The sequence below is a fragment of the Sorex fumeus genome, unplaced genomic scaffold (assembly GCF_029834395.1).
Source record: "Sorex fumeus unplaced genomic scaffold, SorFum_2.1 ptg000019l, whole genome shotgun sequence".
Lineage (NCBI taxonomy): Eukaryota > Metazoa > Chordata > Mammalia > Eulipotyphla > Soricidae > Sorex > Sorex fumeus.
The window spans coordinates 52,501-77,938 of NW_026606076.1; the positions used below are offsets into that span (position 1 = coordinate 52,501).

The 25,438-nt window shown below is 59.9% G+C and overlaps 1 protein-coding gene across 1 annotated transcript in view; it reads left to right on the forward strand.

The window, feature by feature from the left end:
- Positions 1–25,438, forward strand: part of MYO1F (myosin IF) — a 35,860-nt gene that overhangs the window by 9,455 nt on the left and 967 nt on the right. The window contains exons 3-27 of the mRNA XM_056113059.1: positions 853–942; positions 1,037–1,131; positions 2,690–2,777; positions 2,894–2,983; positions 3,962–4,093; positions 4,215–4,349; positions 4,956–5,088; positions 5,374–5,570; positions 7,159–7,239; positions 7,368–7,454; positions 9,191–9,277; positions 9,530–9,697; positions 12,291–12,376; positions 12,860–12,941; positions 13,716–13,822; positions 17,058–17,156; positions 17,243–17,390; positions 18,208–18,322; positions 18,424–18,593; positions 19,411–19,556; positions 20,540–20,686; positions 20,779–20,927; positions 21,273–21,356; positions 23,027–23,222; positions 23,374–23,543. Of these exons, the coding sequence (XP_055969034.1) occupies positions 853–942; positions 1,037–1,131; positions 2,690–2,777; positions 2,894–2,983; positions 3,962–4,093; positions 4,215–4,349; positions 4,956–5,088; positions 5,374–5,570; positions 7,159–7,239; positions 7,368–7,454; positions 9,191–9,277; positions 9,530–9,697; positions 12,291–12,376; positions 12,860–12,941; positions 13,716–13,822; positions 17,058–17,156; positions 17,243–17,390; positions 18,208–18,322; positions 18,424–18,593; positions 19,411–19,556; positions 20,540–20,686; positions 20,779–20,927; positions 21,273–21,356; positions 23,027–23,222; positions 23,374–23,543 (3,082 nt within the window). The remainder of the gene's footprint in view (positions 1–852; positions 943–1,036; positions 1,132–2,689; positions 2,778–2,893; positions 2,984–3,961; positions 4,094–4,214; positions 4,350–4,955; positions 5,089–5,373; positions 5,571–7,158; positions 7,240–7,367; positions 7,455–9,190; positions 9,278–9,529; positions 9,698–12,290; positions 12,377–12,859; positions 12,942–13,715; positions 13,823–17,057; positions 17,157–17,242; positions 17,391–18,207; positions 18,323–18,423; positions 18,594–19,410; positions 19,557–20,539; positions 20,687–20,778; positions 20,928–21,272; positions 21,357–23,026; positions 23,223–23,373; positions 23,544–25,438) is intronic.

Consider the following 25,438-nt stretch of genomic DNA (forward strand, 5'->3'; position numbering starts at 1 on the left):
CCCTGTGATGGTCAGGGGACCCTAGATGCCAGGCATGGGACTGGGATCAGCCAGATGCAGGGCGAACGCCTTCTCCCCCAAGACTATCTCACACCCCCCGCCAGACCAAAACTTACACACACACACACACACACACACACATACACACACAGAGCGATCCAGATGTCTCCATCCTGGGCAGGGCAGACAGCTCTTTCCAGACAGGGACTGGGGCTCAACCCCTGGTACCACTTGCTTCCTGAAATCTTGCACCCCTTAGCGCTGCTGGAATATTTTGCAAAGTCCGGCCCACTGTATTTTTTCTTCAAAGTCACGGGGTTGGGGCCGGAGCGCTAGCACAGCAGGGAGGGCGTTTGCCTTGCACGCGGCCGACCTGGATGGTTCGATCCCCAGCATCCCATAGGGTCCCCCAAGCACCGCCAGGAGTGAGTCCTGAGTGCAGAGCCAGGACTGACCCCTGAGCATCGCTGGGTGTGACCCAAAAAGCAAAAAAAAAAAAAAAAAAAGTCACGGGGTTTGGGGAGTCCCACATCCAAGGAGCAAGGTCAAGGGGCACACAGGGGCTAGAGAGACAATACAGTGGGAAGGGTGTATGCCTTGCACGTGGCTAACCCGGTTTAAACTCCAGTATCCCATCTGGTCCCCCGGGGAGCACCGCCAGGAGTGATCCCTGAGTGCAGAGCCAGGAGTCAGCCCTGAGCACTGCTGGAGGTCCCCTCCCCGCCCCCCGTTCCCCCCCCAACACACACACACACACACACACACACACACACACACACACACGGGGACAGGTGCCTGTAAGGGACAAAGCTACCCAAATGCCGCAAGACCCTTAACCACTTCACCACCCAGACCTACATCGGCTCGGTGCTCATCTCCGTGAACCCCTTCAAGCAGATGCCCTATTTCACCGACCGGGAGATTGACCTGTACCAGGGCGCGGTGAGGCCGGGACCCCCAGGTCGTGGGAGGAGGCGCTGCCCCTAGGAAGCCCCGCCCCCCCAGCCAGGGAATGAGCCCCGCGGTCCCCCTCCAGGCCCAGTATGAAAATCCCCCCCACATCTACGCCCTCACCGACAACATGTACCGGAACATGCTTATCGACTGTGAGAACCAGTGTGTCATCATTAGGTAAGGGGTGGGGGGACCCCGGACACCCCCCCCCAACATCCCTAAGCCCAGGGAGATTTTCTTTACAACTGTTTATATGCTCTGGGGTCCCGCCCCTGCAGGGTTCAAGGGTTGCTTCTGAAGGTGCTAAGGAGACCATGCAAAGCCAGGGATGAAACGCCGTCATCTGGGGCTCCAGAGATAGTGTCTCGAGGAGGGTGCTTCCCTTGCCCGCGGCCGACCCGGGTTCGATTCCCAGCATCCCATCTGGTCCCTCGAGCACCACCAGGAGTAACTCCTGAGTGCAGAGCCAGGAGGAACCCCTGAGCATTGCCGGGTGTGACCCAAAAAGAAAAAAAAAAACCAGAAAAAATAAAGAGTGATCCCTGAGCACAGAGCCAGGAGTTAGTCTTGAGCACCAATGGGTGCAGCTCAAAAAAAATAAGATCTGAGGCATGTAGCTGCAAGGCTCAAGTTCTCTGAACCATCTCCCGCCCTTGCGTCAAACTCTCAAACTCTTTTTTTTTTTTTTTTGCTTTTTGGGTCACACCCGGCGATGCTCAGGGGTCACTCCTGGCTCATGCACTCAGGAACTACTCCTGGCGGAGCTCAGGGGACCATATGGGATGCCGGGAATCGAACCCGGGTCGGCCACGTGCAAGGCAAACGCCCTCCCCGCTGTGCTATCGCTCCAGCCCCGCGTCAAACTCTTGACGCGGAGAATACAACCTTCCCACCCCGCTCTGCCCTCTCCTTGGTACCATCTAAGCCATTATCGTTTTTATTTTTATTTTTGCTTTTTGGGTCACACCCACCGATGCACAGGGGTTCTTCCTGTCTCATGCACTCAGGAATTACTCCTGGTGGTGCCTGGGGGACCCTATGGGATGCTGGGAATCGAACCCAGGTTGACCGCGTTGCAAGGCAAACGCCCTACCCGCTGTGCTAGCGCTCCGGCCCCACCATTATCTATCTTATTCCTTCTTTTTTTGTGGGGTGGGGTGGAGCGCATACCCAGCAGTGCTCAGGGCTTACTCCTGTCTCCGTGCTCAGGGATCACTCCTGGTGGGGCACATGGGACCATATGGGATGCCAGGGATCGAACCCGGGTTGGGTCAGCAGCTTGCATGCACGACAAGCGTCCTCCCCGCTGGACCCCTCTATTTCTTTCTCTTTTTTTTTTTGCGTTTTGGGTCACACCCCGCGATGCACAGGGGTTCCTCCTGGCTCTGCACTCAGGAGTTACTCCTGGTGGTGCTCAGGGGACCATATGGGATGCTGGGAATCGAACCCGGGTCGGCCGCGTGCAAGGCAAACGCCTTACCCGCTGGGCTATCTCTCCAGCTCCCTGGACCCCTCTATTTGATCCTTTTCGCTTTTTGTCCACCCTCTAAATCCCTCGCTTCCTTCAGGGATTCTCTGCCTTATTCACGATGCTATTTCCAGTTCCCGGAATAGTGTGCGTGGCGCACAGAATGAATGCATGAATGAATGAATGAATGAATGAACTGATCAGGGACTAGATAGGGTATTTCCCTCCACCCGGGGGTGCTGACCACCCTTCCTCGTGCCCCTGCAGTGGAGAGAGCGGAGCTGGGAAGACGGTGGCCGCCAAGTACATCATGGGCTACATTTCCAAGGTGTCCGGCGGGGGCGAGAAGGTCCAGGTGAGGCGTGAATGGGACAGTGGGGGGGAAGGGGGGTTCCCCGCGGCTGCCCGGAAGTCCATCACCAGCAGCAGCGGCCTGACCTCTCCCTCCCCACACCTGCCTCTTGTCCCCAGAACGTGAAGGACGTCATCCTGCAGTCCAACCCGCTGCTCGAGGCCTTCGGCAACGCAAAGACCGTGCGCAACAACAATTCTAGTCGATTTGTGAGTCTGTCTCACACACACACAAACACACACACACACGGAGACGTATTCCCAACTACATATAAAACACCTGCTTGGTAGACTCACTTCCTGTTTCTGGTCCGTCGTCGTCAGAAAGTCCCCCATGAGCATAGCAGATGTGTGGGGCCACTGCGTATCTGTGTGACATTTTAAAAGACTCCCCATGCTGGGGCTGGAGCAACAGCACAGCGGGGAGGGTGTGTGCCTTGCACGCAGCCGACCCGAGTTCAATCCCCGGCATCCCATAGGGTCCCCTGAGCTACCGCCAGGAGTCATTCCTGAGTGCAGAGCCAGGAGGAACCCCTGTGCATTTCCAGGTGTGACTCCCCCCAAAAAAAATAAAAATAAAAATAAAAGACTCCCCAGGTTGCACCCAGGCTACTTCTTTTCCTACTCACTTTTTTTTTTTTTTGCCTTTTTGGGTCACACCCAGCAATGCTCAGGGATCACTCCTGGCTCTGCACTCAGGAATTACTCCTGGCGGTGCTCGGGGGACTATATGGGATGCTGAGAATCGAACCCGGGTCGGCCGCGTGCAAGGCAAACGCCCGACCCGCTGTGCTATTGCTCCAGCCCACCTACTCACATTTCCAAGCCCATTTTTTTTTACCCCTTGTTTCTTTCATTCTTTCAACAATTAGAGCTCAGGCCACTCGCTTCTTGGAGAATATGGAGAACAGGTTTGAAGACCCGTGTTGAGAGCCGGTTCTGGGGTCTGGAGAGATAGTACAGTGCGGGGAGGGCGCTTGTCTTACACGCAGGAGACCCGGGTTCAAACCCTGGGACCTCAGAGGGTCCCCCCCGAGCCTGCAATGATCCCTGAGCACAGAGGCAGCTGGCTCAAAAAGAAAAAAAACAAGAAACAAGGGATTCTGGAACAAGGGACTTTGAACAAGAGACCCTTGGGGCCCGGGGACCGGCCGGAGCCAGTGTCCAGCCTGTGACTTTCGGGTTCAGGGCAAGTACTTCGAGATCCAGTTCAGCCGAGGTGGGGAGCCCGATGGCGGGAAGATCTCCAATTTCCTGCTGGAGAAATCCCGCGTGGTGATGCAGAATGAAAACGAAAGGAACTTCCACATCTATTACCAGGTGCCAGGAGCCAGGAACAGGGCTGGGGTTGGGCGGGGGGGGAGGGGGGAGAGAATTGCAGCAGGGCAGGGGGCGTGGAACCCCCGCACTGGATGCATGATGAGCACGGTGTACCCCGCAGCTGCTGGACGGCGCCTCCCAGGAACAGCGGCAGAACCTGGGACTCATGACCCCCGACTACTATTACTACCTCAACCAATCGGACACGTACAAGGTGGACGGCACGGATGACAAGAGCGACTTCCAGGAGACTCTGGTGAGCTCCAATCTGTTCCCCGGGACCCTCCACACCCTCAGCGCGCCCCCGACCCCCAGACCTGCCTGACTGGTGGCCAACCAGGAAACTGAGTCTGGGATCGGATCGACAGAACTGCAGGGAGGGCCCTGGCCTTGCACGCGCACGACCCCAGAAGCAATCTGCAGTACCCCATGTGGTCCCGCAAGCCTCGCCAGAAGTCGTTCCTGCGGGCAGAGCCAGGAGTAATCCCTGAGCACTGCCAGGTGTCAGTTGTGACCCCAAAAACCAAAAAACGAACGAAACTGAGGCTCAGAGAGGCACAGGGACTTGTCCCCAGGTCCCCCCCACCCCACCCCGGAGCCAGCTCTGTGCTCAGGGATCACTTCTGGTGGGGATTCAGGGGACTGTGAGAGGCAGGACGGGCAGGGGCTGGCTTAAAGGGCTGGAGCGGAGAGCTCTGTATGTGGGTGCCCCAGGTTCGAACCCCACCACAGCGTGATCACTCCTCCCCTCCAGAAAAAAAAAAGTATGGCCCGATTGATCACTGCATCTGGGTTGGGCCCTGGAGGGAGGCTGGCGGGCGGGGTGCGTGAGCTCCGGGCTCAGTCCCTGACACCCTGGCAGAGTGCCATGCAGGTCATCGGCATCCCGCCCAACGTCCAGCAACTGGTGCTGCAGCTGGTGGCAGGAATTCTGCATCTGGGGAACATCAGCTTCTGCGAAGATGGGAATTACGCCCGGGTGGAGAGCGCTGACCGTGAGTGCGGTGCTCTGGGCGCGGGCACAGGCCTGGGCGAGGGCGCGCAGGGACACCCACGCGTGCGCGCCCGACGGTGCGCGTGCCACCCGACGTGCACGCCGTCCTGCACACCTGCACGCGAACACGCATATGCAGGCGTGACCTGCTTCCTCCCAGGTTGGCCCTGAAGCCAGAGACGCACCCTCCCCCCTCCTGCCCAGCCCCCCACTGCCACCCTCTCCCCCAGGGACAGTTCCCCGCACCCCACGATGCTCTGCTCTCTCTCCATCCCTGTCCCCGCAGTCCTGGCCTTCCCCGCCTACCTGCTGGGCATCGACAGTGGGCGCCTGCAGGAGAAGCTGACCAGCCGCAAGATGGACAGCCGCTGGGGAGGGCGCAGCGAGTCCATCGATGTGACCCTGAACGTGGAGCAGGCCGCCTACACCCGCGACGCCCTGGCCAAGGGGCTGTACGCGCGGCTCTTCGACTTCCTGGTGGAGGCGAGTGGGCGTCGGGGGGGAAGGAACCAGGGAGCTCCGGAGCTCAAGGGAGAGAGGGAGAGCGGGTGGCATGCCCCCCACATCATGCCAGTGGGGTGCGGAGATGCCCAACTGGCAGGTCAGAGGGCATTAGGGACTCTACCGGGTATTGAACCCACGGCCTCCTGTTTTGTGTTCTATCACTGTGCAAATCCCCCCGGGACCCAAATTTATTGCTGGGGGAGTGAAGTGGACCCCGGGGTGCTGGAAGGCACCAGGGCGACTCCCAGCGGTGCTGAGCGGGGCTTGAGGGGCCAGGGATTGAGCCAAGAATGCAGGCAAGAGGCCAGGGCAATAGGACAGCGGGGAGGGCATTTGCCTTGCACGTGGCCAATCCGGGTTCGAACCCTGGCACCCCAATGAGTCCCCGGAGCCCTGCCAGGAGTAAGTCCTGCGCACCACTGGGTGTGACTCCGAAACCAAAATAATAATAATAATTAATAATAATAATAATAATGTCACTGTCACTGTCCTATTATTCATCGATTTGCTCAAGCGGGCCCAGTTACTGTGTTTGGCATCTTGAATACGTCACGGGGAACTTGCCAGGCTTTGCCGCGCGGGCGAGATACTCTCGGTAGCTTGCCGGGCTCTCCGAGAGGGGCGGAGGAATTGAACCCGGATCCGTCGGGTTGGCCGCGTGCAAGGCAAACGCCCTACCGCTGTGCTATCGCTCCAGCCCCATAATAATAAAAATAATAATAATGAAAAAAAGTACAGTGAGCATTACAGAGTGGAGTCTCAGCTAGTGCAGCTGTCAACAGACAGATTCTTAGAGGAAAGCTCCAGAAGGCAGTTGTCAGCACTCTTTTCTTTGTTCGGTTTCATGGTCAAACCTGGCAGTGCTCAGGGATCACTCCTGGTGGGGCTTGGGGGGCGTCATATGTCATGCTGGAGATTGAAGCTGGGTTCACTGTATGCAAAGTAAACACTCTCCCTGCTGCACGACGTTCCAGCCCTGTATGAGCCCATTAAAAATAAATCAGGGGGATAGGGGGTCCCACCCAGCAGTGCTCAGGGATGACTCCTGGCTCTGTGCTCAGGGGTCACGTCTGGTGGGGGTTCAGGAGACTCACTCCTAGTGGGGTTCAGGGGACTATATGGGGTGTCGGGGACTGAACCCGGTTTGGCCATGTGCAAGGCAAACGCCCTATCCACTGTACTATCTCTCAGCCCCCATATGAGCCCATTTTATTTATTTTATTTATTTATTTATTTGCTTTTTGGGTCACACCCGGTGATGCACAGGGGTTACTCCTGGCTCTGCACTCAGGAATTACTCCTGGCGGTGCTCAGGGGACCCTATGGGATGCTGGGAATCGAACCCGGGCTGGCCGCGTGCAAGGCAAACGCCCTACCCGCTGTGCTATCGCTCCAGCCCCATGAGCCCATTTTAAAGATAAGAAAATTGAGTCAGGACAGAGCCTACTCTCCAGGCCGGAACCCCGGCCCTGTGGTGACACCTGGGTACAGAAAGGGAGGGACAGGGCTGCACAGGGACCCGGCTCGGGGAGCCTAGCCCTGACCTTGTGTCTGGTCCACCTTCTAGGCCATCAACCGGGCCATGCAGAAGCCCCACGACGAGTACAGTATTGGGGTGCTGGACATTTATGGCTTCGAGATCTTCCAGGTACAGCCCTGTGCCCCCCCCCAAGCCCACACTGTCCCCTCTGTGTCCTGGCCGGTGACCCCATGGCCCTTGGGGATGTCCAGCCTCAGCCGACTGAGGAACGCCCCCACCCCCCACTTGCTCGATAGAAAAACGGTTTTGAGCAATTCTGCATCAACTTTGTCAACGAGAAGTTGCAGCAGATTTTCATCGAACTCACACTGAAGGCAGAGCAGGTGAGGGGGCGTCTGGGGGTCAGGGGTTGGGGTCGGGAGTGGGGGTACCGGGGCGCTGAGCTTCACGGACACCCCACCTGTACCCCTGCCTGTCTCTGTTCAGGCTCCAAAATGCAACTTCAGGGGCCGGGAGATAGGACAGCGGGGAGGGCGGGGTCACTGGATCCGGGTTTGATCTCTGGCACCACACGGTTCCCGAGCACCACCAGGTGCTGCCCCGAGGGGTGATGTGGGTCGTCCCTGGCACTGCATGCAGGCCTGAACAGCAACACATCCTTGGAACCTCACAGTGACCCACTCCTGCTGCGAATCACACCCCCCCACTGCAAAATGTAAATTAATTTCACCTCTGAGTTTCTTTCTTTCTTTTTTTTTTTTTTTTGCTTTTTGGGTCACACCCTGCAATGCACAGGGGTTCCTCCTGGATCTGCACTCAGGAATTACCCCTGGCAATGCTCAGGGGATCCTATGGGATGCTGGGAATTGAACCCGGGTCGGCCACGTGCAAGGCAAACGTCCTACCCGCTGTGCTATTGCTCCAGTCCTGGCTTGGGTTTTTTTTTTTTCTTTTTGGGTCACACCCAGCGATGCACAGGGGTTATTCCTGGCTCTGCGCTCAGGAATTACCCCTGGCGGTGCTCAGGGGACCCTATGGGATGCTGGGAATCGAACCGGGTTTGGCTGCGTGTAAGGCAAACGCCCTACCCGCTGTGCTATTGCTCCAGCCCCCTGAATTCCTTTAAAAGAGGTTTTGTGCCTTGAAAGTTCTCACAAGAACTGGAGTAATAGCTTTCTCACTCATTCATATCTTCAGCAATTATCGTTTGACAGTTTTTTCATTTAAAAAAAATTTTTTTTGGTTTAGGGTCACACCCCTCTGGGACCCTATGGGGTGCCAGGGATTGAACCCAGGTCAGTCATGTGCAAGAAAAACACCCTAACTGCTCTGGCCGTTTTACTGTTTCCTTTGCTGTTCTTTGGTTTTGGTGGTTTTTTGGTATTGTTTTGTTTTGACTTTGCGGTTTTGGGTCACACCCCACCATGCTCAGGGATCACTCCTGGTGGTGCTCAGGGGACCCTGTGGGAAGATGGGGACCAAAACCTGCAAGGCAAACGCCCTCCCCACTGTACCATCACTCGGGCCCCTTCCTGTTCTTTTTATTTATTTATTTGTTTGCTTTTGGGGTCGCACCCGGCAATGCACAGGGGTTATTCCTGGCTCATGCACTCAGGAGTTACTCCTGGCGGTGCTCAGGGGACCCTATAGGATGCTGGGAATCGAACCCGGGTCAGCCGCGTGCAAGGCAAACGCCCTCCCCGCTGTGCTATCTCTCCAGCCCCTGCACTTTTTTTTTCTTTTTTTGCTTTTTGGGTCACACCTGGTGATGCACAGGGGTCACTCCTGGTTCATGCACTCAGGAGTTACTCCTGGGCGGTGCTCAGGGGACCTTATGGGATGCTGGGAATCGAACCCGGGTCGGCCGCGTGCAAGGCAAACGCCCTCCCCGCTGTGCTATCGCTCCAGCTCCTCTTACTGTTATTTTTATATTTCGGTTTTGGGGGCCACTCCAGGCTCATTGCTCAGAAGGTCCCTCCTGGCAGTGCTGGGTGTGTGTGTGGGGGGGGGGGGGGACGGGGCGGGGGGCTCTTGGGTGCCAAGGGATCAAACCTGGACCTCTCCCGCCTGCACTCAGCCCTTTGAGCTCTCTCGGGGCCCCCTTTCCACCCACCCGCAGGAGGAGTATGTGCAGGAAGGGATTCGCTGGACCCCCATCCAGTACTTCAACAACAAAATCGTCTGTGACCTCATCGAGAACAAGCTGGTGAGCCCGGGCCACCGAGGGGCTGGGACCCAGGGTCGGTCCGTGGCCCCTGCCTGGTGCATTCGGTCCGACAGGCTTCCCCCCATTCGTGGGCCATAGCTCCCCGCCCCCACATCCCCAGCACCGTCCCCCCCCCCGACCACCCCAATTCACTGGGGGGTGGGGGGTCGCCACCCGCTTGGGATCTCTGCGCTCTGAGCTCTCTGGGGTGCAGGAGGGGCCAAGGCTGAGCTCCCCGCGGCACCCCCGCAGAGCCCCCCGGGCATCATGAGCGTGCTGGACGACGTCTGTGCCACCATGCACGCCACGGGCGGGGGCGCCGACCAGACGCTGCTGCAGAAGCTGCAGGCGGCCGTGGGCTGCCACGAGCATTTCAACAGCTGGAGCGCGGGCTTCGTCATCCACCACTACGCGGGCAAGGTGCGCTGCGCCCCTGCCGCCCGCGCCGCGAACTGCAGGGGGCGGGGTCCCGGGGTCCCAGACCAACGCCCGGGTTGCAGACCCTTCCCGGGCTGCAGGTTGCAGACCAACTCCCAGGTTGCAACTCCCAGGCCAACTCCCAGGTTGCAGACCAACTCCCAGGTTGCAACTCCCAGGCCAACTCCCAGGTTGCAACTCCCAGACCAACTCCCAGGTTGCAGACCCTTCTCTGGGTTGCAGGTTGCAGACCAACTCCCAGGTTGCAACTCCCAGGCCAACTCCCAGGTTGCAGCTCCCAGACCAACTCCCAGGTTGCAGACCAACTCCCAGGTTGCAACTCCCAGACCAACTCCCAGGTTGCAGACCAACTCCCAGGTTGCAACTCCCAGACCAACTCCCAGGTTGCAGCCCCTTCCCCGGGTTGCAGGTTGCAGACCAACTCCCAGGATGCAACTCCCAGGTTGCAGACCCTTCCCCGGGTTGCAGATTGCAGACCAACTCCCAGGTTGCAACTCCCAGACCAACTCCCAGGTTGCAACTCCCAGACCAACTCCCAGGTTGCAACTCCCAGACCAACTCCCAGGTTGCAACTCCCAGACCAACTCCCAGGTTGCAACTCCCAGACCAACTCCCAGGTTGCAACTCCCAGACCAACTCCCAGGTTGCAACTCCCAGACCAACTCCCAGGTTGCAACTCCCAGACCAACTCCCAGGTTGCAGCCCCTTCCCCGGGTTGCAGGTTGCAGACCAACTCCCAAGTTGCAACTCCCAGGTTGCAGACCCTTCCCGGGTTGCAGGTTGCAGACCAACTCCCAGGTTGCAACTCCCAGGCCAACTCCCAGGTTGCAACTCCCAGGTCAACTCCCAGGTTGCAGACCCTTCTTCCGGCCCTTCCCCGCAGTGCACTGGCCTCCAGGAACTGAGTCCTCCCCGCAGTGCACTGGCCTCCAGGAACTGACCGGGAGGCGCCCCCCCTTCCCACCCACCCCCCCCCCCGCCCCCGATACGCTCCTGCAGCCCAGGCCCATCCACTCATGAGGAAGGACACTCTACCCAGCCCTGAGCTGATAGTAGAGCGGATAAGATGCTCGCTGCGGACCCGGGTTCGATCCCGGATTCCATCCCCAGCACCTCAGAGGACCATCTGAGTCCCACCAGGAGAGCGCCCTGAGCATAGCCAGCTGTAGCCCAAAAACCAAAGGGAAAAGAAAAAAAAAGTGAGGGCCCCGGCGAGTAGGGCGCTTGCCTTACAGGGGGCCAACCCAGGTTGGATCCCTGCCACCCCACCAAAGTCCTACCAGGAGTAATTCCTGAGCATCGCTGGGTGTGATCGCATGGGGAAGCCCCAGGTTGCATGGCTGTGATTAATTCAGGAGCACCCCGGGATTTTGACCCCCTCAAAAAAATGCCCCTCTTGGGCTGGAGTGATAGCACAGCGGGTAGGGCGTTTGCCTTGCACACGGCCGACCCGGGTTCGATTCCCAGCATCCCATATGGTCCCCCGAGCACCGCCAGGGGTAATTCCTGAGTGCATGAGCCAGGAGTAACCCCTGTGCATCGCCGGTGTGACCCAAAAAGCCAAAAAAAATGCCCCTCTCTCCCAGGGATCCCCAATAAGGCAGCAGACCCTGTCAAACTGAGTCGCAGCTGTGAGTCTGGCTAAACCTCCGTCCCATGACACAGTCCCACCTTCAGATCCCTGCTTGGAGACCCCCAGGCCCACCTGTGACCCTCCAGAAATTGGTCGTGCCCTGCCCCTCCCATCCTGGGACCATTCCCTTCCTCAACCCGCTGCACTCCGGACCAGTCTCTGTCTCTGTCTCTCTGTCTCTCTCCTTTGATCCTTTCCTTCCTTCCTTTCTTTTTGAGGGTGTGAGATTTTTAGGGCCACACCCAATGGTGCTCAGGGCTTACTTCTGAGCAAGGATAACTTGATCACTCAAGGATCACTCAGAGCTTACTCCTGCCACCGCACACCGAGTAGTAATTCCTAAGCATTGCTGGGTATGACCAAAAAAAAAAAAAAAAAGCGACAACAAAGTGCCCTGTACCAGTCAGGGAGCTGAGTTAAAGGGTGGGAGAAGGGGGGGATTCTGAGTTCAGGGATCACTCCTGGTGGGGCTCAGAGATCCAACCCGGGTCAGCCACATGCCAGGCAAATGCCATATCTGCTGTCCTGCACCTAACCCTTTTTCTGCCTTTCTCAGTACTCCTAGGAGTACTGAGGGGCTACTCTCAGCTCAATGCCTTGGGGTGACTGCAGTGGTTCTCAGGGGATCAAACCCAGGTTGCTGGGGATCAAACCCAGGATTCCCACCTGCATAGCCTGTGCTCCAGAGTTAGGGGTGCTGTCTCTTCTCCTGCCCCCCAGAATCTAACCTATACCTGCGATCTCTCCTCTGATCCTGCCTGCACCCCATCCAACCTTCCCTTGGACATCAAACCTGCAGGGACCTGGGGGTTGTGTTAAAGACACAACCACCCCCCCCACACACACTGTGTTCTGAGGCAGAGTCAGTCGTCTGTGACCCCTGACCCCTCAGGCTGGAAGCCCCCCTGCCCCCAGGGCTCAGCGCCTCCCTCCCCGCCCCAGGTCTCCTATGACGTCAGTGGCTTCTGTGAGAGGAACCGGGATGTGCTCTTCTCCGACCTCATCGAGCTCATGCAGTCCAGTGAGCAGTGAGTGGAACCCACAGGGCCCGAGGGCAGAGCCGCCGAGGCGGGGAGGACCCCCAGTTCAATTCCTGGCCCCCCCCCACCCATGTTTTTCCCCACACACATGCTAACTGCTGGAGACAGCAGGACTCACTGTGGCCGGTGTGTGCCTGAAGTCTGGCCGGGCTTCCTGTGGCCGGAATAGCCCTCAGCATGTGAGTCGGTTCCAGGGATCCAACTCGTGGCCCTGCGCTTGGACTTGGAGCCCCACCCCCCCACCCATTCCCTGCGTTTCCTCGCCTCTGTCCGCTGACATGTCTTGTCCCATCATAGAGGGTGAAGTCAACCCAGACCAACGAACCCAGGGAGCAAAAGCAACCCACTGGCTCCCCCCCACTTACTGGGCGCAGCGCCCGCTTGGGTCCAGGCATTAGGGCAGCCCCAACTCTGGGGGAGGGCATCCCCAGGTCCCGCTGTCCCTCCCACCCCACCTCTCCCTCTGCCCAGGGCCTTCCTCCGAATGCTCTTTCCAGAGAAGCTGGATGCAGACAAGAAGGGCCGGCCCAGCACCGCGGGATCCAAGATCAAGGTAGGTCTGGGGAGGGGAGCGGGGGTCCGAGGCTGGGGTAAGAGTCACTCCTGGCGATGCTTAGGGAACAGGACACAGGCCTCCTTCCTGCAAAGCCAGGGGTGCTTTGCACACTGAGCCATGTCCCTGGCCCGGCATTCCTGCACATGTGTGCATGAGTGTGAGAGTGTGTGTGTGTGTGTGTGTGTGTGTGTGTGTGCGTGCGTGTGGGGTGAGAGATGGGACACACCCAGCAGTGCTTGATGCTTGGAGTGACCCTAAGCAGACAGAACCAGTGCTCTGCCCACTGAGCCATATCTCCGGCCTCTGCATTCTTTTTTTTTTTCTTTTTGGGTCACACCTAGCGATGTTCAGGGGTTCCTCCTGGCTCTGCACTCAGGAATTCCTCCTGGCGGTGCTCGGGGGACCATATGGGATGCTGCGAATCAAACCCAGGTCGGCCGTGTGCAAGGCCAACGCCCTACCCGCCCTGCTATCGCTCCAGCCCCTGGCCCCTGCATGCTTTCCTGCATGTGACTGAGCTGCACCCCTGGTCCTTAGGGAGGTGCTTGGAGGGCAGACCCAGCGCTGGGTCCTGGGGCTCCCACATGCCCAGCCTGTGCCCAGCCCTGGAGTTCGCTCCCCAGCCCCACACCCGGTTCTTGCTTCCGTAGCCCCATGCTTGAGGGCCAAGGAGCTCCTCAGGGTCTATGAGATTCCCCCAATCCAGACTATCTCTATCTCTTGGATCTGTACCCACCTGTGCACCCCACCCTGCCTTCCCCTTACCCCCAGAAACAAGCCAACGACCTGGTGGCCACTTTGAAGAAGTGCACGCCCCACTATATCCGCTGCATCAAGCCCAACGAGACCAAGAAGCCCCGAGACTGGGAGGAGAACAGGTGACCGCCCTCGCCCCCTGCTGGACCCCCGTGCGATGCCCACAGAACTGCTGGGAGACACACGACCTACGCCCTCTCCCAGCTCACCCTGGCTCACCCCCAGGAGCAGCACAGAGCCCCTCAAGGCTCTGGGGTCTGGTCAACATAGCACAAGGTGGGAAGGAAGGCGCCAACCTTGCTTACAGGGGGGCCTGGGTTCGATCCCAGGCACCCTATAGGGTCCCCTGAGCCCCACCAGGAGTAATCAACCAATTGTGGCCACAAAAACAAAACAAAGAACTACCTGTCAGAGACCAGAGATTGGTTCCACCCCCAGCCACGAGCCCCGCCCCCAGAACACAAGCTCCGCCCCTAGCCATGAGCCCCGCCCCCAGAACGCAAGCTCCACCCCTAGCCATGAGCCCCGCCCCAGAACACAAGCTCCTCCCCTACCCACAAGCCCCGCCCCCAGAACGCAAGCTCCACCCCTAGCCATGAGCCCCGCCCCAGAACACAAGCTCCTCCCCTACCCACAAGCCCCGCCCCCAGAACGCAAGCTCCGCCCCTAGCCATGAGCCCCGCCCCAGAACACAAGCTCCACCCCTACCCACAAGCCCCGCCCCCAGAACGCAAGCTCCACCCCTAGCCATGAGCCCCGCCCCAGAACACAAGCTCCACCCCTACCCACAAGCCCCGCCCCCAGAACGCAAGCTCCGCCCCTAGCCATGAGCCCCGCCCCAGAACACAAGCTCCACCCCTACCCACAATCCCCGCCCCCAGAACGCAAGCTCCGCCCCTAGCCATGAGCCCCGCCCCAGAACACAAGCTCCACCCCTAGCCATGAGTCCCGCCCCAGAACACAAGCTCCACCCCTAGCCACAATCCCCGCCCCAGAACACAAGCTCCACCCCTAGCCATGAACCCCGCCCCAGAACACAAGCTCCACCCCTAGCCACAAGCCCCGCCCCCAGAACACAAGCCCCGCCCCTAGCCACAAGCCCCGCCCCCAGAACACAAGCCCCGCCCCTAGCCACAATCCCCGCCCCAGAACACAAGCTCCGCCCCTAGCCACAATCCCCGCCCCAGAACACAAGCTCCACCCCTAGCCACAATCCCCGCCCCAGAACACAAGCTCCACCCCTAGCCACAATCCCCGCCCCAGAACACAAGCTCCGCCCCTAGCCACGAGCCCCGCCCCAGAACACAAGCTCCACCCCTAGCCACGAGCCCCGCCCCAGAACACAAGCTCCACCCCTAGCCACAATCCCCGCCCCAGAACACAAGCTCCGCCCCTAGCCACGAGCCCCGCCCCAGAACACAAGCTCCACCCCTAGCCACGAGCCCCGCCCCAGAACACAAGCTCCACCCCTAGCCTCAAGCCCCGCCCCAGAACACAAGCCCCGCCCCTAGCCATGAGCCCTGCCCCAGAACACAAGCTCCACCCCTAGCCACGAGCCCCGCCCCAGAACACAAGTTCCACCCCTAGCCTCAAGCCCCGCCCCAGAACACAAGCCCCGCCCCTAGCCATGAGCCCTGCCCCAGAACACAAGCTCCACCCCTAGCCACGAGCCCCGCCCCCAGAACACAAGCTCCACCCCTAGCCACGAGCCCCGCCCCAGAACACAAGCTCCACCCCTAGCCACGAGCCCCGCCCCAGAACACAAGCTCCACCCCTAGCCACGAGCCCCGCCCCAGAACACAAGCTCCACCCCTAGCCACGAGCCCCGCCCCAGAACACAAGCTCCACCCCTAGCCACGAGCCCCGCCCCAGAACACAAGCTCCACCCCTAGCCACAAGCCCCGCCCCAGAACACAAGCTCCGCCCCTAGCCATGAGCTCCCGCCCCAGAACACAAGCTCCACCCCTAGCCACAATCCCCGCCCCCAGAACACAAGCTCCACCCCTCGCCACAAGCTCCGCCCCCACAGTACAGGCTCCACCCTCAGCCATGAGGTCCGCCCCAGAACAGACTCCACCCCTAGCCATGAGCCCCGCCCCAGAACACAAGCTCCGCCCCTAGCCATGAGCCCCGCCCCAGAACACAAGCTCCGCCCCTAGCCAAGAGCCACGCCCCAGAACACAAGCTCCACCCCCAGCCACAAGCCCCGCACCCAGAACACAAGCTCTGCCCCTAGCCGTGAGCCCCGCCCCAGAACATAAGCTCCGCCCCTAGCCACGAGCCCCGCCCCAGAACACAAGCTCCGCCCCTAGCCGTGAGCCCCGCCCCAGAACACAAGTTCCACCCCTAGCCACAAGCTCCGCCCCTAGCCACAAGCCCCGCCCCCAGAACATAAGCTCCGCCCCTAGCCACGAGCCCCGCCCCCAGAACACAAGCTCCACCCCTAGCCATGAGCCCCGCCCCAGAACACAAGCTCCACCCCTAGCCACGAGCCCCGCCCCCAGAACACAAGCTCCGCCCCTAGCCACAAGCCCCGCCCCAGAACACAAGCTCCACCCCTAGCCACGAGCCCCGCCCCAGAACACAAGCTCCGCCCCTAGCCACAAGCCCCGCCCCCAGAACACAAGCTCCACCCCTAGCCACGAGCCCCGCCCCAGAACACAAGCTCCACCCCTAGCCACAAGCCCCGCCCCCAGAACACAAGCTCCACCCCTAGCCACGAGCCCCGCCCCAGAACACAAGCTCCGCCCCTAGCCACAAGCCCCGCCCCCAGAACACAAGCTCCACCCCTAGCCACGAGCCCCGCCCCAGAACACAAGCTCCACCCCTAGCCACAAGCCCCGCCCCCAGAACACAAGCTCCACCCCTAGCCACGAGCCCCGCCCCAGAACACAAGCTCCGCCCCTAGCCACAAGCCCCGCCCCCAGAACACAGGCACCACCCCTCACCATGAGTCCCACCCCCAAAAGAAGGCTCCAACCCAGTACATCAGCTCCTCCCCACAAAACGGGCCGCTAAGTGGGGTTTGAGCAGAGTCCAGGGGGAAAGCACTTGCTTTGCGCAGAGCCTACCCACGTTCGATGCTCAGCTTCACATCGGGTCCCTGAAGCCCTGCCAGAAGTGATCCTTGAGCACCGCATCAGGGGTCCTCCCTGAGCACCCCCAGGTGTGGCCCAAAAACCACATACACGCAGAGAAAAACTGGCTCCCAGCCCGGGACCCACTGAAGCCCTCCTCCCCCTCAAACTGCTTCCAGCACCAACCCAGGCTCTGCCTGCCAGCCCTGGCCTCAGTAGCGCCCCTCCCACGACAGGGCCCCCACCCCTTCAGGGGGCTCAGACTGCGCCCCGCCTGCAGGGTGAAGCACCAGGTGGAGTACCTGGGCTTGAAGGAGAATATCAGGGTGCGCCGCGCGGGCTTCGCCTACCGCCGCCAGTTCTCCAAGTTCCTGCAGAGGTGAGGCAGCCCTGGCAGCCCTCCCAGCACCCCCAGCCGCCCCCCGCCGTGCGCACGGGGGTCCCACACCCGGCCATCCCCTCCAGGTACGCCATCCTCACCCCCGAGACGTGGCCGTACTGGCGTGGGGGGGACGAGCGTCAGGGCGTCCAACACCTGCTCCGTGCGGTCAATATGGAACCCGACCAGTACCAGATGGGGGGCACCAAGGTCTTCGTCAAGAACCCGGAGTCGGTGAGTATGGGGGAGTCGCCAGCGGTTCATGCTCTCAGAAGTCACGACAGGGACCCTGAGCCTTTCAGGCCTCCCTCCTTCACCCCCTGGCCCCCAACATTTGCAGAGTGGGAAGAGTAACGGGAGGCATCGTCGGGGTGCAGGGGGGACCCCCGAAGAGCTCTGGTGGGCTGGGCAGCTCTCGCAGGCCAGGCTGGAGTCAGGGCGTAGTCGAGGACCCCCTCGAGCACCCCTGAATTGACACCAGGAGGGGACCAGGGGGGACCAGGTTCCCCGATGCCAGGAACTCTGGGTCCTTGGTTTCCTTTGGGGGGAGTGGCGAGCTACAGTGAACAGTGCTCACGGCTTACTCCTGGCTCTGTGCTCATGAATCCTCCCTGGCAGGGCTCCGGGACCCTACGGGATGCCAGGATCAAACCTGGGTTGGTGTGTGCGAGGCCAGCACCCTCCCCTCCCCGCTATACTCTTTCACCCCCTCCCAGGTCCTCTGATGCACATAGATTTTTTTTTGTTTGCTTTTTGGGTCACACCCGGCGATGCACAGGGGTTATTTCTGGCTCTGCACTCAAGAATTACCCCTGCCGGTGCTCAGGGGACCCTATGGGCTGCTGGGAATCGAACCCGGGTCGGCCGCGTGCAAGGCAAACGCCCTCCCTGCTGTGCTATCGCTCCAGCCCCCAAAGGAAATTTTTTTAAATGCTGGTCATTGTCCTTCCTGCAATTGGGGTACAGAGCATGCCTATGAAGCGAATTTGGGGAGACGGGGGGGTGCCCTGGAGAGAGGCTGAGACCTCGCACCCTTCTCTCTCCCGCTCAGCTCTTCCTGCTGGAGGAGATGCGGGAACGCAAGTTCGACGGCTTCGCCCGCACCATCCAGAAGGCCTGGAGGCGCCACGTGGCCGTGAGGAAGTACCAGGAGATGCGGGAGGAAGGTGAGGCGGCGGGGATGGGGCGAGAAGGGGTGCGGGTGGGGGGGGGAGCCCGTCGGGGTCCGCCGGGCCGGCCCCGACCTGTCTGTCCCCCAAACCCCCAGCGTCCAACATCCTCCTGCACAAGAAAGAGCGGCGGAGGAACAGCATCAACCGCAACTTCGTGGGCGACTACCTGGGCCTGGAGGAGCGGCCCGAGCTGCGCCAGTTCCTGGCCAAGAGGGAGCGCGTGGACTTTGCCGATTCTGTCACCAAGTACGACCGGCGCTTCAAGGTGAGGTGCTGGGCAGAGCAGGACATTGCCCCGGACTGGCACACACACACACACACACACACACACACACACACACACACACACACACACACTTCCCAAGAGGTAGCCCGCTCAGGGGGACACAGGACTGTACTCAGCTCGGACACACACCTGTGCTCTTGCCTATGCAGGGGCCGGAGCGATATGGTGCGCTCAGGGGACCATATGGGATGCTGGGACTCGAACCCGGGTCGGCCGTGTGCAAGGCAAACGCCCTACCCGCTGTGCTATCTCTCCAGCCCCTGAACTTTTTTTTTTTTTTTTTTTTTTTGCTTTCTGGGTCACACCTGGTGATGCACAGGGGTTCCTCCGGGCTCATGCACTCAGGAATTACCCCTGGCGGTGCTCAGGGGACCCTATGGGATGCTGGGAGTCGAACCCGGTTCGGCCACGTGCAAGGCAAACGCCCTACCCGCTGTGCTATCACTCCAGCCCCCCTCGCTCGCTCTCTTCCGGGTCACAGCACTTCCGTAGTGGACACCCTTGCAGGTCCCAATAGATATGTCTATAAGACACCTTCACCTGGCCTCGTTTCACCTGTGTTCAAGGACGCCACTTCCTCTGGCGGGGGTGGCCCAGGGCACGGACACCCCTTCACCTACCCGGATCTGTGTCCCAGCTCCCCTGCACCGGTTCCTCACCAAAAACCTGGCAGCCCCCTCCCATCCGTCACGTGGAGGGCCTCCCCCCCTCCTGCCCCCTGCCCTGCCAGGATCCCCCTATCCCGCACCTGGGCCAGGTTCCAGTCACCACCCTCTCTGGCCCTGCCTCCCCACAGCCCATCAAGAGGGACTTGATCCTGACGCCCAAGTGCGTGTACGTGATCGGGCGTGAGAAGGTGAAGAAGGGGCCCCAGAAGGGTCAGGTGTGCGAAGTGCTGAAGAAGAAACTGGAGATCCAGGCTCTGCGGGGAGTCGCGCTCAGGTGCCCAGCATTGCCGGATCGGGTGGCCCTCTGGTCATCTTCGGCGACCTTTCGTAACCCCCATCTGTCACCTGTCTGGCTGCTGCTAACCAAGCCGGGCATCGAACCCGGGTCGGCCGCGTGCAAGGCAAACGCCCTCCCACCTGGTCCTGCCAGTCTCCTCCCTTGGCTTTATTTATTTATCTATTTATTTTGCTTTTTGGGTCACACCTGGCGATGCACAGGGGTTCCTCCTGGCTCTGCACTCAGGAGTTACTCCTGGCGGTGCTCAGGGGACCCTATGGGATGCCGGGAATCGAACCCGGGTGGGCCGTGTGCAAGGCAGACGCCCTCCCCGCTGTGCTATCTCTCCAGCCCCTGCACTTTTTTTCTTTTTTTGCTTTTTGGGTCACACCCGGCGATGCACAGGGGTCACTCCTGGTTCATGCACTCAGGAATTAACTCCTGGCGGTGCTCGGGGGACCCTATGGGATGCTGGGCATCGAACCCGGGTCGGCCGCGTGCAAGGCAAACGCCCTCCCCGCTGTGCTATTGCTCCAACCCCTGCACTTTTTTTCTTTTTTTGCTTTTTGGGTCACACCCGACGATGCACAGGGGTTCCTCCTGGCTCATGCACTCAGGAATTAACTCCTGGCGGTGCTCGGGGGACCCTATGGGATGCTGGGCATCGAACCCGGGTCGGCCGCGTGCAAGGCAAACGCCCTCCCCGCTGTGCTCTTGCTCCAGCCCTCCCTTGGCTATTTTTGGGGGGCCACGCCCGGCAGTGATGAGGGCTGGTCCACTCCTGGAGGGGGCCCGGGGTGCAGTCCATGGGGGACCCGGGATGGGACGTGGGGTGGCCGCGATCAAGGCCGGCGCCCTCCCCGCTGTCCCACCGCTCCACCGCCCTGGGCCGTCCGGAACCTCCCCCGCCGCTGCATCGCCCCTGGGGCCCCTCGGGCCGCCTCCCCGTCGGTCACTGACCTGCGTGTCCTCGCGCCCAGCACGCGGCAGGACGACTTCTTCGTGCTCCAGGAGGACGCGGCCGACAGCTTCCTGGAGAGCATCTTCAAGACGGAGCTCATCAGCCTCCTGTGCAAACGCTTCGAGGAGGCGGCCCGCAGGCCCCTGGCCCTGACCTTCAGCGACGCGTACGCGCGCCCCTCGAACCCGTGCACCGGGCCCGGGCGGGTGGGCGCAGGGACCTCCCCAGCACCCCCACGGTTCCCTCCTGTCCCCACAGACTACAGTTCCGGGTGAAGAAGGAGGGTTGGGGCGGAGGCAGCAGCCGCAGCGTCACGTTCTGTCGGGGCTCGGGCGACGTGGCCGTGCTCAAGGCCAGCGGCCGGTCCCTCACGGTCAGCGTCGGGGACGGGCTGCCCAAAAACTCCAGTGAGTCTGCGCAGAACTGAAGGTGGAGGGCGGGGCCTGGAAGAAGGCGTGGCCAACGAGGGGATCGGCCAATCGGAGGGGCTGGGGCGGCTGTGGGGCCCCCGGGGAGCTAACCAGGTGACCAATGAGCGAGTCAGAAAATGGGAAGGGGCGTGGCTAAAGGCGGCCAATGAGCTCGTTCGTAAACGGGGCGGTGCCAGGAGCCAGGCCAATGAGCAAGTGGGTCCTGGAAGGGGGCGTGGTCCGTCTGTGAGTGGAGCTAGTACGGGGGTAATGAATGGAGCGGAGCCGCCAAAGGAGGCTAACCTTGCAGACGTCCACTCTCAACTCCCTCCATCCTTTCAGAGCCTACGAGGAAGACGATAGCCCAGGGGAAACCTCGAAGGTTTGCCCAGGGTCCTACCCGAGCAGCCCCTGGACCTCCCAGAGGTGAGAACACACACACACACACACACACACACACACACGCGCTTTCTTCCGTGGCTTCTTGTGGGTTGCATTACCTAAACTAGACATCTTTTTCTTCTTTTCTTTTTTTTTTGCTTTTTGGGTCACACCCGGCGATGCACACACTCAGGAATGACTCCTGGCGGTGCTCGGGGGACCCTATGGGATGCTGGGAATCGAACCCGGGTCAGCCGCGTGCAAAGCAAACGCCCTCCCCGCTGTGCTATCGATCCAGCCCCTAAACATCTTTTTTTTTTTTTTGACAAAAACCACTCCAGCCAGAATGCTCAGGAGCTCCCAAATCTCCCAGTTGGGCAGAGCAATCAGAGCCTTCTAGCTTTCTACCCTGGGTAACCTTTGACCTTTCCTCTCCCTACCTTTGACATCTGACAGCCCCATCAGGAAAGCTAATTAGCTTCGCCAACTTCTCATCGTGGTTCTTTTTCTATTTTTTTTTCCTTTTTTGAGTCACACCAGGCGTTGCACAGGGGTCACTCCTGGCTCATGCACTCAGGAATTACTCCTGGCGGTGCTCGGGGGACCATATGGGATGCTGGGAATCGAACCCGGGTCGGCCGCGTGCAAGGCAAACGCCCTACCCGCTGTGCTATCACTCCAGCCCTCCCACCGTGGTTCTTACCGTCAGCCCTTCCTCCAATTCGACTGCTTACTGCAGTTCTTGCAAATTCCCTTTCCACTCGAGCTCCAATTCCATCCTCCAAGAACCCACCCTCAAAATCCCTGCTGCAGTGACTGGAGAGATAGTACAAGAATTCAAAGGCTAAGGCGCTTACCTTGAAAGGTTTGATCCCAGCACCGTATATGGTCCCCTGAGAACCGCCAGGAGTAATCCCTGAGCACTGAGTCAGAAGTAGCCCCTGAACACTGTGGTGTGGGGTGAACCCACATTAAAAACGTCAGGATACAGGGCCTCGAGCAGTTGTACAGCAGGTAGGGCGTTTGCCTTGCACGTGGCCGACCCGGGTTCGATTCCCAGCATCCCATATGGTCCCTTGAGCACTGCCAGGAGTAATTCCTGAGCGCAGAGCTTGGAGAACCCTTGTGCATTGCTGGGTGTGACCCAAAAAGAAAAAAAAAAGTCGGGATACAGAGGACTGGGGGTGGGGGGAGAATCCTGTTTTGGGGGTGGGCTGCGCCCTGTAATACTCAGGGCTTACTCATGGCTCTGCACTCAGAGATCATTCCTGGTGGGGCTCTGGGGACCATAGGTGGGTTCTGGGATCAAACCCTGGTGGCCGGCCGCAGGCAAGGCAAAAGCCCTCCCACTGTGCTATCTCTGCAGCCCAGTGGGTGTTATCTTAGCTCTGCAAAGCCTGCCCGGTCCTGGACAAACTGAGTGGAGGGCACTGCTCACCTTCTTAGAGGGGGGAACTTGGCCCCAGGACCTCCTCGAATCCTCCTAGTATGACAGATATATATATATATATATATATATATATATATACTTTTGGGGGGTTACACCCGTTGATGCACAGGAGTTACACCTGGCCCTGCACTCAGGAATTACTCCTGGCGGTGCTCGGGGGACCCTATGGGATGCTGGGGATCGAACCCGGGTCGGCCGCGTGCAAAGCAAATGCCAGTCCCCTCCTAGTATGACAGATAAATGCCTGTCCTTGTTCCTCCCGCAGGTCAGGACCGCAATGGAGTGCCCCCCGCTGGCAGAAGGGGACCCCTGCCCCTGGAGATCACATCTGGAAGGAGCTCCCAGCAGCGCCCCCAGGCCCCTCCCTCCTCAGCCCTGGGTGCCAGCCGCCGCCCAAGGGCTCGGCCCCCCTCGGAGCATAACACAGAGTTCCTCAACGTGCCAGACCAGGGGGTCGCCGGGTAGGTGGCGGTGGGGATGGTGTCCAGGCTGTCCTGGGACGGGGACGGGGACGGGGACGGGAGTGGCACGTGTTCTGGGAGTGGTGATGAGCCTGTGTCCCCCCCCACCCCCATCCCCCACCCCCCACCCACCTCTCCTCTGTGTCCCCAGCATGCAGAGAAAGCTCAGCGTGGGGCAACGACCCGTGCCCGGCGTGGGCCGACCCAAGCCCCAGCCACGGGCGTACGGTCCGCGGTGCCGGGCGCTGTACCAGTACGTGGGCCAGGACGTGGATGAACTGAGTTTCAACGTGAATGAAGTCATTGAGATCCTCCTGGAAGGTGCGCGGGCTGGGAGGAGTCAGGTCAGGAGTCAGGCCAGGCAGCCCAAGAACCGGCCACGCCCCCCGCCCAGGACGTAGAGACTCCCCCAGACCCCCGCCAGGGTGCCCCTTTCCTTGCCAGGAACTGCATCGATTTTGCTGCATCGACTTTGCGCCGAAAGGGGAAACCCTTTCCCGCTGCTGGAGCTCGACAGCGCCCCTGCCGGTGACTGTGGGAACTGCACAGGGCCCATTCCTGGGTCCCACTTGGGAATTTTCGGTTTTCTTTTTGTTTGCACACTAGGCTGGACTCGGGGCTTACTCTTGGCTCTGTGGTCAGGGACCAACACTTCTGAGCTCACACGTGGTGCTGGATCTCAAACCCGAGTCGGCTGCATGCAAGGCTGCCCATTGTTTTTTGGGGTTTTTTTTCTTTTTCTTTTTTTTTTTTTTTTGCTTTTTGGGTCACACCCGGCGATGCTCAGGGGTTACTCCTGGCTCATGCACTCAGGAATCGCTCCTGGCGGTGCTCGGGGGACCATATGGGATGCTGGGAATGGAACCTGTGTTGGCCATGTTGGCTGCGTGCAAGGCAAACGCCCTACCCGCTGTGCTATCGCTCCAGCCCTAAGGCTGCCCATTGTACTGTGGGCCCCAGCCCTACTTACCTCTCTCTCCCTCCATGTATAGTTCTTGTTTCCATAGGGATTAGCAACGGTAAAAAAGACAAAATCAGGAAATCAGGTGGTTTGTTATTCAGGTGCGGGGGGGGGGGGGGGGGGGGGGGGGGGGGGGGGAGGAGGTTGGGTTTGGGTCAGCCCACCACGCCATCACCCAGTGATGCTCAGTGGACCATAAGAGATACCCTGGGGGCTGGAGAGATAGCACAGCGGGTAGGGCGTTTGCCTTGCACGCGGCCAACCCGGGTTCGATTCCCAGCATCCTATATGGTCCCCTGAGCACCGCCAGGAGTGATTCCTGAGTGCAGAGCCAGGAGGAACCCCTGTGCATCGCTGGGTGTGACCCAAAAAAGAAAAAAAAAAGCCAGGCGTGCACCTAAAAACCACTGTGTGTAACCCATCCCCTCAAAATAAAAGCCCAAAAGGGACTAGAGAGATAGTACAGCCTGATAAGGTACTTCCTTTACACGTCGCAGGACTCAGTTCAAATCTCCAGCACCCTCATTGACCCAAGCACCAACCCAAGCACCACCGGGTCAGTCCTGGGCACAGAGCCAGGAATTGCCCCCGAGCAATGCCAGGTGTGGCCCCCAAAACTAAAGTAAACCCCTCCCCCAAAAAGCACATAGCAGGGCTGGGGCCATAGTACAGCATGTAGGGCATTTACCTTGTAAGCGGCCGACCCAGGTCCCATCCTCTGGGCGCTGCCAGGAGTAATTCTGATACTGGTGGGCCACACAGGCGGCTTATGTGACGTGGGGAGGAGAAAGACGGTCACTTTCTCCCCATACGACTCTGCCACCCGGAACTCAGGGTTACGGGGTCCTTGTCTCGCCTCACAGAAAAGAATCTCAGGCAGACAAACAGTGAAGTGAAACAGATTTTATTTGGAGGTTTTGAAGGGGAGGAGAGAGAGAAATACGGTAGAGAATAACGCACGCAAGACAGAGGGGCAAGAGCCCCTACACACATCCCAGCATTTCATTTTCATTTCATTTCATTTCATCATCCTGTTAATCGTCGATTGCCTCGAGCAGGCCCCAGTAACGTCTCTTTCATCCTAGCCCTGAGATTATATTCACGGCTCTTTCACGTCCCAGCATTAGACGTGAAAGAATGAAAGCACACGTCTCAATTGGGGAGATGTGGGCGACACATGTGCTCAGGCATCACGTGTGTACATACGGGCACAAGCAGCACATGGAAGCAACATATTGAACACCCTTCCTTTGTT